We start from the raw sequence: 14099 nt of genomic DNA, 5'->3' as shown, positions 1-14099 counted from the left end.
TCCATTCGAGCTACGCGAGATGCTATAGCCAGTGTTCAGCGACCTCACAGTGGTCATTTTTTTCTTTATGTGGAGCACTGCGAAAGGCGGTCAGTCTCCTCCCCCTCCGGCCTGCACTGCTGAAGCCATCTAGTAAACAGTGACGTCACGTGGAATAGCCCCTGCTCGAAATACAGGAAAAGGAATGCATCCAAAGCGGTCGGCTCAAACCTGCTCCTGCGGCCTTTTGCTAGAATGTCACGGTAGCGCGTGCATGCCGTCATTCCATGTTTCGTCCTCCGGCTGCGGGACTACGGCGACCTGGGGCTCTGATCCTGGCCGCGGCGGTGGCATGTCGATGCAGGTTAAATAGTAAATGCGCGCCATGCTTTCGGTGCGAGTGTCTTAAGCGTTCCGGAGTTAATGCAAAACCTTTTCCTACGGGCGGCCTTTCGTGTTACATCTGCAACTTTGCGAAGTGCATATTTTTTTTTCGTTAGGCGTGTATGCCGACTGGTAGTACTGGAGTCAGCGACGCGCGGCAAACGAAAAGTCTACGGGTTTTTATGGTGTTCGAGATGGCTTGCCGGCAGTATTAAATAGCAAGTGGCGGCGTGCTTCGCTCGACCTGTGCCTGTCTGTTTCGCACTGTTTTCCTCTTCAAGCTCCGCCTAGTGCGAAGATACGAAGGCCCTTTCGGAGGAATACCTGTGGAAGGAACACTTCCATGAGGTGACTGACGTTCAAGCGGTGTTCTTATTGGCATCGCGCTGAGGGGTGTTCATTCTCTTCTCGGTGAGATTGGACGGGAGGGGCCAGTTCTGTCCTGTACGTGCAAGCCGCTCGAGTCTTCGTTGGGAAGGTGTCGTCGGGTACGCCGCAGAATTCTTCGAACGTTGTTGCCACAAGAGTGAACTTGATTTTGTCTCGGAAAGATAGATGTTTCAGCATCGACTGCCTGCGCTGTATACATTTCCAATTGCACGTACCACCACTTTGCGTTTACCGATGCACTCACCCCGAAGCCGGAAGTTTTCTCTTCTTCGCACCTCCTCCTCCTTCAAACGGGGCAGGTACCCCCACTGTCACCTCCAGGAGTTGGTCCAGGGCCACAAAGTCGGTGCCACGGCGCGAGGGGCATTATCTCGTCGTCTTAGTGGCCCTCAAAAAAAAAAGAGAAAGAAAAAAGACGTAAATATAGAGTCGAGTATAGAAGCAGCGGGTTTTTGAGTTTCGTTTAAAGAAAAGATAAGGGCATATAGCATAACAGAGATGTCAAGTCCCGCTACGGACTTGAGGTCTTCCGCTCCCCTCTTCGCCGTTTCTTTTTTTGTCCCCTTGCTGTCCGTAGATCGATACAAGCGGTGCCTGCGAGAGATTGATGGTTCCGGTTCTTCTTCCGGCTGTGTTAGCGCGCGCGCGCCTGTGTGTGATGTGTTTTTGTATGTCGGAATTGTCCGTATCAGGGCGCGCGTGGCTGCCCCCTTGTCCGTCGACCTCCGGCCTCCAGCGAGGGACCTCTGCGATGCACCTCTTCTTCGTTGTGGTCCGCCGTCTTTCCTTCCAGCGTGGCGGCCGCTGCTTTTGAGCGCCGCGCCCCGATCTCGCTTTGCTGGAGCTGCTGGGTCGTTGAATTTTTTTCTCGAGGAAGAAAAAAAAAATAAAACCAGGGAAGAGGCCAGGGAGGGCCAGGGACACTTTTTGAAATTCAATACACTGCTCATTCTACGGCCCTCACCTCCTTCTTTTCCTTGGCGGCGTCTCTCTTTTCTGTTTGGGGTAGTATCAGCTTGCAGCACGGCACCAGAGGGAGACGGACTACTTGGGCGAATGAAGGGATGTTGTGTATGGAGTAGCCCAGGGGCGCGGCCTCGGGAAGACTGATAACGATGACGAAGTTTATTCAGATATTTTCTTTTTTCGTTTGTTTAGACTCAGATCCCGCTGCTTACACTTTGAGTCTGTAGTATAAACGATATTTCTGCACGCTTCAGCTGTACTTTAAAGTGAAGCTTGTAGTCAACGGGTCGTCTCTTCGCTGCATACTTAGTTGTTTTGCAATGCTTCTTGCTCTGGGCTCAGAATAATATGAAGAAAGGAGCGACTGATGTGTTGATTAAATAACGACAACTTTGTATTCTGCTGTGTGCTAGTTTCCTGCTCATTTAGTTTGGGATGCCTCCCGGGGTCGCACTGGCGACTGCCCTCACGCAACCAGAGCGACTGTTTGCGCGTGCGGGGGGATGCCAGAGTCCTGAAGCGTCCGCCGACCCTAGTAATTACTCGCTGTAATCGTCGGTAGAATAATGACCAATGTTCGACTGATACGAACTGCTTTTAAGCTTGGAACGGTCGCGTGCTGGAAGAGAATAATGTTCTTCATTACTCCTTGCAATGAAACCTGTAGAAAGCAGTCGCACGCCAAGCTCCGTCTGCGTGAATTGGAGGAGGGGATAATGAGCAGATGAGAGTCGCCTTGTGCATCCTTTGTCAAAGTTTAGAGCCCAGGGGGTTTGCTTCCGAGCCACACTGTGGGGCTCGTAATGCATCCCCAGCGTTCCATTTCGCCTGGAGGTGGGATTTCTGATCCTGTCCCCTTCAATGGGTAGGAATCGCAGGAATGCTACAGAATTCCTACTACATGGCTCAGAAAGAGACCCGCTGGGCTCTTTTTACAAAGACTGTGCATTCACTATGTCAGCTCTTGCTCCTACTGTGTCTCATAACAAAAAAAAAATGTGTGTCCTGCGAAAATTTTCACCTGCAGTACAGCCAGAGCAGCTTGGGCACTTTCTTGTCTGTGCTCTTAGGGGGCAATTTTTTTTTCTCTCTCTTTCCATGTTGTGGCTGTAGCGCCAGCTGCGGCAAGCTCAAGTGCAGCGCTCATACTGCAGCAGTTGCGCAACTTCGACGAGCGCATTTCGCGGAAGATGCTTACGGGCAGACGACGCTGCTGCTACACGCCAGCCAGGCTCTCAGACGCGTGCATCGTAGCGCGAAATTAGCCGCAACGACGTTCCCGTGTCGTTTTCTCGGGCGAACCCTATCGCAACCGCTCGCGCCCTCTGTCGTCAGACCTGACGGCGGCGGTCTGCGTACTTTTCCGTACGAATGATCTTTCATTACACGGCGCTTGAGTGAACTGAGAGACGAGATTTTGTTGGGTCGTGCAAACATCGCCGTGTGAAGGGTGCGACGCAATCAGCTGTTGACACCGGAGTACTCCAAATTTGGAGCTCGACGTCCGTTGCCTCGTTGGGGCTGCTGCGGGCCTGTTTTCTGTTTGCACCTTTGTTTCCTGCTCGGTGGCCTGACACTATAGCAGCATACAACTCAAGAACGAAGTGGCATTTTACCGTCATAGGACCCCCTTTCCAGCCAATGGCGACGGCCGATTTTCATAACCCTGAAAGCGTGATAACGTAGGCAGCGACGCGACAGTGCAGGGAGACGACCATCCCCTGCCATGGAGGGAGGGGACTATCCCTTTCATCTGCCACACCCTGCATTGTGCAGGGAGTGGCAGGGAGCGGCGCGACAATACAGGATGGGGACTATCCCCTATCATGGAGGGAGGGGACTATCCCCTTTCATCTGCAACTCCCTGCATAGTCACGCTAGCAGGGTCATGAGAATCGGCCGACGCCATTGGCTGGAAGAGGGTCCTTGACGGGGGAAAACCGCTTCGTGATTGAGTTGCATCCGAGTGTAGGCACGTGGTTTGCGTGCAGGGCGGTGTTTATTGATTTCGCTAATGGTTAATAAACTATAGCGAGAATGTCTCGTTTCTCGTTTGCTCCGCTCGTGTGGCCGAGCAGCGTCTCAACCGTGCATGGCGGCGTGCTTAAACCTATTAATACAAGCACTTCGAACCCTGCGGGAATTTTTTTTTCGTTTTATGGCTTCCGATTCCGCCAGTACAGAAATGATGGGCCGATCGCGTGCCGCCCAGGCTGCGCCCTTGTTTCGGTTACTGCGCTAAAACTGGTCGTGCCGCGAACTGTGCTTAAGTGGTTATTTAATGCGTCCTTGCGTAACTCGCGCCTTTGCAAGCACGCTCGCGTGCTTGCGCGCTGTGCAGTTTTCGGGCACCCGCAGGTAAACTTTTCCCCGGTTATTTCCGCCAGGTTTAATCAGTTTGCGTGCCGGGAATATCGCGTAGCGGGTGGGTGAGCTCTGCTTGTCTCGTTGCTTTATTAATTTCAGGCCGGCCTGCGGGGAAGTCTTAAGACCCGCATTATTGGGGCAAAGCAGTAGCTTGGGCAAGTTGGTGAATATTCATGATGAAAATTGGCGCGAACTTGGCGGAACACATAATAGCTTTTGTGGTGTCTTGTTTCTCCAGTTTATTACGCCTATATTTGCGCTGTTTTGCGGAAGGCTTATCGAGGCAGCCCGCTGCTAGGCGGTGCCCACCACGTCTTGCATTTGTGGAAGTATTGAGGTCAGCGCGATGAGAATGGTTCTCCGTCTATCCTGGTCATCGAAACGCTATACAGCGGGGCCTACAGCATTAACCCTCGCGCCTCGTGCCGCCTCTTCCCCCCCCCCTCCCCCACTTCCGCACAATGCTATAGGGCAGTGGCGCCATCACTCGCGTTGTTTCGTATAAACACAATGTACACGCATCGTGATCGGCTTGCTGCAACACGGTCCTTGCTGCGCTGTGTAAGTTGTCGCCGGGTCTTGTGATTCTGCAACAACGTACATCCTCACCGTGTACTAAATGCGCCCGCGGCAATCTGCACATCGAAAACGTCGCTCCGGCGGTTTGTGCACCCGCTACAGCGGCGTGAGGTTGCAAGTTCGAATCCTACGCCCGACATCCTTCGGCATGTAATGCACGGCGTCGCGCTCTCAGTGGAGAAGTTTTGCTTCAAAGTTCACGGCAATGGAACGGCGCGAAAAAGAGTTAAGGAAGACAAGAAGTGACAGACACAGCGCTGACACGGTCACTTCCTGTCTTCCCGTCCCGTTTTTCGCACCGTTCTATATTGCTGTGGTTGGGAACCGACTGACCTCCAACAGTCTTTCCTTTTGCTTCAACACCCCCCAACTTTCATCCTCCTGGCCACACGAGGTTACGAGACTGAGCATTGAGTTTGGTTACAACGATAGCGTATACCGCAGCAGAACACAGTGGGAACAGCGCCACAATAGCCTCCCAACGGGCTGTTACTTGGCCGCTCACCCAAAAAGGCTTACTTAGCTCGGCGGAGAACCCTTCGGCAAGAAACGCGACCGTGTAGCTGATGATTCGATGTTAGTCAACCGAGCAACCCGTCGCGAATGTAGGACGCAGGCCACGGCTCGGCAGCCACTTTGCGACGGGCAGCTCGTCATATATACGCGTACACTCGGCGAGGGGGAGCCGTGGAAGAAAATCGGGGCTGCAACACGGCTCCGCGCGGCCGCGATAAGCGTCGGCGGCCCGGATCAGCGAGGATTAGGCTGTCACTGCTTTCGGGCCGTGATCGGGAAAGCGCGTCGCGGATTGCCCCCTCCGCGCCTCGTCTCGGGAAAAGTTCTGAGCCGACGGCGCTGTGTTGCGGAGAATCGCTGCCGGGCTAACTTGTTTTATCTCGAACCGCAGCGTGTTCGAGTGAAAGCGGCTACATTGTGTTCTTCGTGCGGTTGCAGTGTCGTTCAGGAGCGTTGTTATTACATTGCTTAGTGGCCTTATAGCGCCTGACCATTTTTGTGGTAAGTCTTCTTTCCTAGAGGGCATTCATCGACCGTCAGTTTGTTTTGATCCTGCCGAACACGCCGGGCATAAATACTCAACGTCGCTCGGTCCTCACTTTCAAACTTTCAAGCTGTTTTCTTCTGTTCTTCCCTTGGATGTTCTTGATGGTCTGCCATTCTTTTTTTTCCAACTAGTTCTTTTCTCTCTCCATCGTTTACTCCTATCTTGGTTTCTTGGAACGGCGTGGGCGCGAGCCCGAACCGGGATTCCTTTTTTGCCTCCCCCAATTTCGCTCGCATCTTTCCGTTGATGGGAGATTTCTGCCACTCAAGAGACTATATCGGCATTGCATTCTGCAACGTACGCGCCCAGTTTGATGGCGGCCTTTCAGATTCTTATCCCCCCTCCCGCGCACACTGGAACACTTCGCCTAATTTTCCTGCATGTATGATAAGAACGTGATTAGAAGAAAGAAAAAGGGGCGGGGGAGCATCCTCTAAGTGTGCTCCTTAGCAATTCCTGACGGGGCTCTGACGCCTCGTTCGCTCCATCGATGTTTCTCCCCCCACCCACGGCTTCGATTGGCGTGTGTGCATCCTTGCGGAGTACATGTTATCGCCGTCGAGCTTGATGCCTTCGATTGTGCGGCGCGAGCGGAGACAGCCTTCATCCCTTTCCCCACACCCTTCGTCTCGCCTCTCCTACTCTGCCCTTTTATCCCCCCGTGAACTGCGCTGTCCCAAGATTCCTCTTTTTCTGCGTCTGCGTCTTTCGTCGGCCCCCCCCCCCCCTCCTTTTTTTTATCTTCGGCCGATTAGACACGTTCGTGGTGCTGGTTGCTGCAGGCGAGGGATTACGTTTGTGTTTGTCTCGCGCGCAATGCACGTGCCCCCTCTATTTGTGCCCCCCCCCCCCCCCCGCTCGTCGGGATGCAGTGCTCGTCTCCCTCCTTTCTTCTTTTGTCTTTAGTGTTTTCTTGACAGTGCACCCCGAAGACGTGCGCCGCGCGTGCCCCTCGGGCTGAATGCTGATGAGTGACGCAACTTTTCGTCTGCCGCTAGGGGGCTACAATGGCGAGGGAAGTGTCGTCATCGATCCGCTACGGTTGCCCTTTATTTCTGATGCCGCTGTGACTTTGTGCAGAAGAACCCGAGCGTTGTCGTTGAACGCCGGCGGCTTCTCTCGTCACCTCCGGCGTTTCTTGGAGGTGGCTTCTTCTTGCTGATTCCTTCCCCCCCCCCCCCCCCACACACATCTCTTTCTTTTTTTTTAACTGTGGCACCTGGACGTATTTTCGTGTTCGGTTCCCTTTTGCTGCGCTGTTCTGTTCGTGGCTCGCGTTGGCGCGCTGTGTATTTCGTGCTTTTTTGTTGTTGTTTTTCAGCGTTGGCGCGCTGTGTATTTCGTGCTTTTTTGTTGTTGTTTTTCAGCACGCTCGGTCGTCCTTTCACCCGATGACTAACACCCCCTCACGCGGCCAGTTTCAATGGCTATCGAGTCGAGGGTCTTCGAAATTCTCAATCGCCATCCAACTCGAAGGAGGTGTGTCGCTGCTCCACGGCAAATCTCAATGGCCATTGAAATGGTTCTCGTGTCTTAAGCCAAGCTTGCGTGGCGCCACAATCGGTACTTTGGATTTTGCAAAAATATTTGATAAATGTATACTGAATGCTGAAATACACGCATACGCGCATGCCGTTTAAAACCCTTTTAATTGCACGTACGCGATGGACAGATGCAGACACTGCTGTAGCCACTCTAATACAAGACGAGCCAAAACCAAGCCAGCCCAACTGCGTCGGAGCGCTGCTTCGTCAGGCTTAAGACCTGGGAAATCGCCTTTATATCTGAAAAACAAGAGCTATTTGTCTCTTGAAACTTTTTGAGGGTAAGAATGGGCAAATCGAAGTCGAATACGACAGCTTAGAACACGATATTGCTTTGAGGGATTAGCGACGAAGCTGTTATCGCTGTGAAGCTGGCGGGCAGGGCGCCCCCATGTTGTCAACGCTAAGTACGCAAGCAACGCAAAGGCCGCAACGCAAAATTAATGCGCTTAAGGCACTTAAAACCAGTCTGATACAATTTTCAAATTATTGTACAGACTGTTTGCGTTAAAGTTTAGGCGAATAATGTTTGTTCATCCTTTTGTTCCGTGAATGTATCCTGTACGAAAGTGCGCTTGGCGCCGCTGGAGGCAACGCTAGCAACCTTGGGCAGCGCTCGAAGGTCCTCGAAATCTCGATGGAGTTCCGCGCTGCTCCGTGAACTCGACAGACTATTGATTCGATGGCCATTGAAACTGCCCGTGTAGCAGCGCTCGATCGCCTTTGAGTCGATTGGCTATCTGTCCGAGGGCCCTCGAAATGCCCGTGTAACAGGGGTATTACACTGTACAAACTGCACCACATCTCCTGTTCGTCATATCGGGCTTTGTGTGCACACTGCTCGCGTATGCTTGTGTTTCTTCGTTTCGATGTACACCGTATTTGGGTCAGTTAAAATGGAGTGTGAGCACTGCCGTACAGTAAACAGGCTAACTATACGGTAGCTGCAGCCGTACGGAAAAAGTTGGCTTGGTATATGTGGCAATGATAGAAACGACAGCGGCTACGCTTTAAGGTATATGCCCTATGGCTGTGCTACAACTCTCAAGTCGACAATGGGGAACCTGCGCTGCCAAGGTGGCATCGCAATTGTTCCATTCGGTGACTCAAAACTGCTTTTGTCAGCCGCTTGGGCCGCTGCAAACGCGAGAACACATTCTGCGCGATTAGATACCCTCGTTTGGCTGACAGCATTGATTGCCTAGCTTCTCTCGGCGTAGCCCAGATAGTTGACACACGGCACGTGCGCCTTCGATGGAGCGCGGAGGCTCACGCCAATAAGCGCGTGAAGGCGGCGCGGAAAAGTACTAAGAGTACTACCCAGAACTGCGTGCTCTTCTCGCTAGGCAGTGTGTTATGGCGCTGCAATCGGCACCGCAAACTTCAGCGCAAGTTCCCCATAGCGCGCGCGGACGTTGACACCATCACGCAGCTAGCCCTCAATTTTCGCAGTTCGCTTGGCACATCGGTCGGCGGGCCGCTGCGTTATCAAGTTGACCGGTCGAAAATTCGATAACAGGTGGCCCTCTATTGTTCTCGCGGCATATCGAACTCGCCAGCGGGATCATTGGCATGCCGATCATGTGCCTAATCACAGTACGCTTGAACGATTCAGTGGCTCAGCTGAGCGCGGACGAATCGTGGTATCGATGCGACTTATCATTTGGGTCAGGCGCGATAACGACATCACGAGACCGTCATTGTGGGCAAATACTCGAACAGAGTACTATTTGACGGCGCTTTCGCCGGTGGCGATGCTTCAGTCGTTGAACTTTAAACGAATCGAGTGCAGCTATTGATCGGGAACCGAGCGAAACGTCCACGGTAGCTGAAAACGGTGGCTCGCCCCGTGAACAGCCGTGCTGCTGCTGTCTCCCCGTATGTACATGTTCTCCGCGGTGTTCTTCCCGAGCCGAAGAGTGTCTGGTGGGAGTAAAGCTGAAGAGCTCGGCCGTAACCCCGGCTCCGGTGCTTTCTTTTCTTCGATTCGTTTCCCGCGTCCTCACTCTACCCACCGAAGCGCGTGGCCGTGTACACACCGCGTATACTGCGAAGAATGCGGTCGTTGTCCTCCCGGACGGCGTCTCGGGGAACGCCGCCAATCGGCGCCAGGGATCGACTCGTCAAAAGGCGGCGCCGATGCTCCCGCGCCATTTGCGGAACGACTCTCTTAAGAACGCGCGCTCGCCATTGTTTCCGCCGCCACGAAGGAGAGAGTGTGCCGTGGCGCTTTCGTCGCTCGAAGCCGCGGCAGAGGCATTCCTGTAGGTCCTCCGCGAAGGCCTTGCCGGCAAACTGTTTTCTGTGGAAGAGAGATTTGTCTGGTGGCCGCGACGTCGCCCTCAGTCGACTCCCGGTACTGCCTTAGGTTGTTTCGTCAGAACGACTTCAATATCTTGTCCACGCACTGACCACATGCGGTCTAAAGGAACATTTTTAAGGTGAAAGCCTTTAATGGCTCATCGTCCGTCCGTCCGCGAAATCTGTCACACTATGACGTCATCAATGGCATAATTGCTATAGCCCATATGATCTTAGCAATTACTAAGTAATAGCTGATTAGTAATGATCGTAATTGGTAATTATTAAAAAAGAATACAAGTAAAAATAAAAGGGTACAAAAAATAAAAGAATAAAAATAAATAAGGTAGATATAAAGATTACTAAAACTAAAACGAAACCAAAATAAACAAATTAAGAACTGAATAAAAAGCGATGCCCACAGGCGCCGTGAAAAAAAACTCGCGTTCTAGAAAGTTCTATGCTTTCGCATTCCAGCACGTAAGCAGAGTTAAGTGCCCTCAGAATTTTTATTGAACGCTGTGCCGGTTCTCCGCACTGATCTACCAGCGACCTCTGTTGTTGGAGACGTGGGAGAACAAATGTTCAATATCCGCAGCCCCGGTTCATGTTTATATATATATATTATATATATATATATATATATATATATATATATATATATATATATATATATATATATATATATGTAGAATGGCAGCCATGTTCTCTTTCTTATAGAGACCCTAATGCCACGCTATTCGGATCACAGCTTTCGCCATAAAGGTTTTGTATATCTCTCCAGTCTGATGTATTCCAGAACGGGCTGTGCGCTATTTTTCACAAGTCCTCACTTGCCGCCATTTTTTTTTTCCGCTTATCATCCCATTTTCTTTTTTCACCGTGCATTTGGTGGATACTCAGAAATAGCCGTTAATTAATATCTGATCGTCCTCGATTTATTGTTTAATGATATTAGAATACTTTTTTTGCATGGAATTAGATTTACCAGTATGGGCTGTTCCGTTACGTGGGCGTAATTTCGAAGTGTCTGCGCTCATTGGTAAACTTTACGACCTGCTTGTTACGATGCGGGTCTTCCGTCAGTACACTGTTGTGTAGCTGGGTCGGGACCGGAGAAGGGACGGGGAAGATCGGAAACGCGGTTAGGAAGGGAAAAGGCAGGGGAAACTATGCAGACTATTTACATGATATAGGAGGAACTGAGCATGCCTCTCAGTTAAAGAGAGCTTCTTAGCGGACGGGAGTCTCTCGGTACCAAACCAGCAGCCCGTTAAATACCCCTGCTATTTCCGAGATCCCTGACTGGCGAATACAGTTCTGAGAACGATGTCCAAGCAAACGAACAGACGTAGACACTGGAGGTACCGCCCACGGCAGGTGGCGGTGCTGATGCTCTCACAGTTCGTCGAAGAAAAAGGGAAAAAGTCATTCCTCGAACAATGTCACGTTGACGTGACCACAGCTGCCAGGTCAGCGCCCCCGCGGGCGAGGAATGTCGAGCCGTATCCCAGCAGGGGGATGAACGACGTTGCACTTCCCCGCCTGTTGTCCGAAACGCAGGAATTTTGTGGGAAGTCGCACTTCTGTCAATTATCATCCCCAGCGTGACCGACGAAAGCGTCACTCCTTCTGGCAACCCAAGGCCCGACTCGGCCACTTGACGCCGTCATTGTCGCCGCTGCTTCCGCGAACGCCAGTCCTCGCAGCAGCGTTTTTTTTTTCAATGGTTTTCTTCACGAAGGTTTTTTTTTTTTCAGAAATTCTGCTCGAGGGAGTCCGCGTCTTGATCCATTTGGGCTGGAAGGCACGCCGTGCATAACACCACCCACTGCCCGAGAGAGGCCAGTTTGCCTTGAGACGTTTCCCCGAGTGTGTGTGCTAGAAAGCATCTCGTAACCTGGATTTCATACCATCTGCCGTACCCCAGCCACGAAGCACGGTAGGCGTCTAACTAGTGTAGCGTCCGCCTCTATGAAAAATCCATGTGTTTTCGAATTTTGCGAGTCGAGTTTTCTACTGGACTGATTTTGTTATGTGCTGCTTTTCCGAATGCAGCGTCATTGACAGCCGTAAAAATTATCTGAACGTGCATAGTCACTTGCGTTTGTCGGGTTTTCTAATGAGGCACTCTTTTGGGCCCCGGATCCAGATAACTGCCGCTATTTTGTTTGTATTTTTCCTGTATTTTTTCTTTTTTTCTTGCGGGACGGGGGGGGGGGGGGGGGGGTGATTATGTCGTGAAATATCATATATTCAAGGTGAACCACGGCGTGGTGCATTTGTTGGATCTGCCAAAGATGTCGCTTGCAAGCGTGCTTTAGTCGCGATCCTCGCAATTCGTTTAAAGGGGGAGGGGGGGGGGGGTCGAATTCCAATAAACTCCAGTCCACGCTCTGTTCATTGTTCACTTCACGTCGTTGGAGCCAGCGCCGTTTGGACCGGGGCGCAGCCTGCATATGGGGCCCGTATACATATACGAGTTGGTGTGTCTTTCAATCTACGAGCCAACGGAGCGAGCACGTTCGTAAACAGTGCTCGGTCAAGAATATCCTTTGTCTGCCCGCGGGATGTTCGGCGCTGTGTGTATGCGCTCTGGCAACAGCGGTGGGCTTTGTTTACGGGCGCCCCATATACTGCGCCCGGTATCTCTGGTCCGTGTTGAGACAGCTCTGCGTTTCGTCTGCCGATGACGCGGTTCCTTTTTTTTTGTTTAACATGGGCTCCTGTTTTTGCCCCCCAAGACCGTTTGTCGGTGCTCTCGCCTTAATTTTTGTGTTTGCTAAAAATAGGACGAAACCAACGGAAACTTTCGCCGGGGGAGGTAATCGGTCGTGCTTGAAGCGTATACCCTTAACGAGTGTGTCTATTCTTCTCATTTGTGCTGCGATCATGCCTATTGTTCTAACGCAGTGGTAAACCTTTAACGACTTCCTTTGACGTGGAAATAGTTACTGGGAGTAGTTCAGTCAGCGCTTTAAACGAACGTGTATGAATTGAGCGCGTTGAGAACGGTTGATGTGTTTGCATATTTGTCTTGGGCGGTCCAAAACACGGCGCTGACTAATGTAATGCGGGCCTTTGAAATGCAGTGTTTCAGAGGCGGCTGTAATTTTACAGTGGGTTTCTTGCCAGCAAAGCACGGGTGGCTACATGAACGGCACTCTAACGCAAACTCTGCGCCCCATTGTTGTTTTGTCAATGTAGCCTTAGCCGTATATTTGAGCGGCAGAAAATTAGTCTCTTCCAAAATTGAACATTTCCGTAGTGTTAACAGCAGATAACCATTGCATCTACGCAGCATTAGTTACTGGCCCACGTAAAAGCATGACTAGAGCTGTGGCCGCCCTTAAGTGTTTATAAATTTTGATGTGCATTGTGTTTCGGCTTTCATGAAGTCCAATCCCAATTTCTTATTTCTCTTTGCAGATGCACCATCCGATACAGATGAAACCAGCTGATAGCGAAAACAGAAACGGTAAGCGGTGCGACGTTTCTTCACTCTCGGGAAATTAAGAAAAAAAGACTGTTTTTCTTCGCTCCCCCTTGTTTTGTTTCGCTTCCAGGAATCAGTAGGCAAAAGTGTGTTAATGGTTCAGTAATGAAAACATCGCGATACGCGCTCACAAGGCAGTACTCGACTCCGCACGTGTCTCGGTGCGCCGTGCTGTTCGCGTTAAGGAAACGTGTTGACGCATTGCGCGAGTCGTTCGCCTGGTTTTCGAGGACACGTGACTGATCGGTCACCTGTGACGCAGCAATGTCACAGAAACCTTTGGGGCTCGCGACATGGTGTCACGCTTTTTCTTCAAGGTGTGTCGAGGTGCAAGCAAGGTGTGCTTGCTACGTCAGATTTGCGCGCACTATATGAAGGTTACCCTGATGGATCGGCACTGTCTGCAAGTGCCTCTATTGGTGAAATGTTTTATAATAAGGGAACAATTTGTCATAAGGGAGTAATTACTCATTGGCATCCGCCCAAGCGCAGCCATTGCTGCTACAAAGAAAGCTATACAGTTTCTGAGAAAACTGTATAGCTTTCCTTTGTAGCCGTTCGGCTACGCTTGGGTGGATGCCAATGAGTAATTACTCCCTTATTACAAGTCCCCTCTTATTGGCCGAGTCCGCTCCTTATGGCGCACAAACTTGTCTGAAAGAGTTGCACTCGCGATTTACATGTTGGTAATTAAAATGAGCCTCTCAGTTACCCATCGCTGCTTTCAGACGGAGGCAGTCCACTTTCGGCGCTTTACATTTCTGTTCAGTCCGACTTTGTTTATTTTTCCCCCCCTTGTGGGTTTCTTGAAATTCGCTCGATCGTATGGGTCAGCTGTAACGAAAGAAAACCACGAGTAGCTGCAGCTGCCTTCTAGACAGTCATGGTAGCTTCGTCGCGGAAACGCAGCTGCAGCAGTGGAGCCATTGTCTCCTAGCGCTATACACCGCGGCCTTTCAGAATTGTTGCGATGAAGTCGCCGCGCCTTTCGTGTTCTCGGTCTCAGCGGTGGTGTGGCCGGCGCAGAAGG

At 51.3% G+C, this 14099-nt stretch overlaps 1 protein-coding gene across 1 annotated transcript in view; it reads left to right on the top strand.

Moving 5' to 3' along the window:
- The window catches only part of LOC144112508 (uncharacterized), a gene marked incomplete at its 3' end in the record, with an annotated part of 35780 nt that extends 22729 nt beyond the window's left edge, over nucleotides 1–13051 (top strand). The window contains exon 2 of the mRNA XM_077645328.1: nucleotides 13003–13051. Coding sequence (XP_077501454.1) covers nucleotides 13003–13051 — 49 coding nt within the window. The remainder of the gene's footprint in view (nucleotides 1–13002) is intronic.
- Between the last annotated feature and the right edge of the window lie 1048 nt (nucleotides 13052–14099).

Source organism: Amblyomma americanum, unplaced genomic scaffold (genome assembly GCF_052857255.1).
Source record: "Amblyomma americanum isolate KBUSLIRL-KWMA unplaced genomic scaffold, ASM5285725v1 scaffold_333, whole genome shotgun sequence".
Lineage (NCBI taxonomy): Eukaryota > Metazoa > Arthropoda > Arachnida > Ixodida > Ixodidae > Amblyomma > Amblyomma americanum.
Note: the sequence above shows the minus strand (reverse complement) of the source record. Positions and strands in the feature narration are given on the sequence as shown.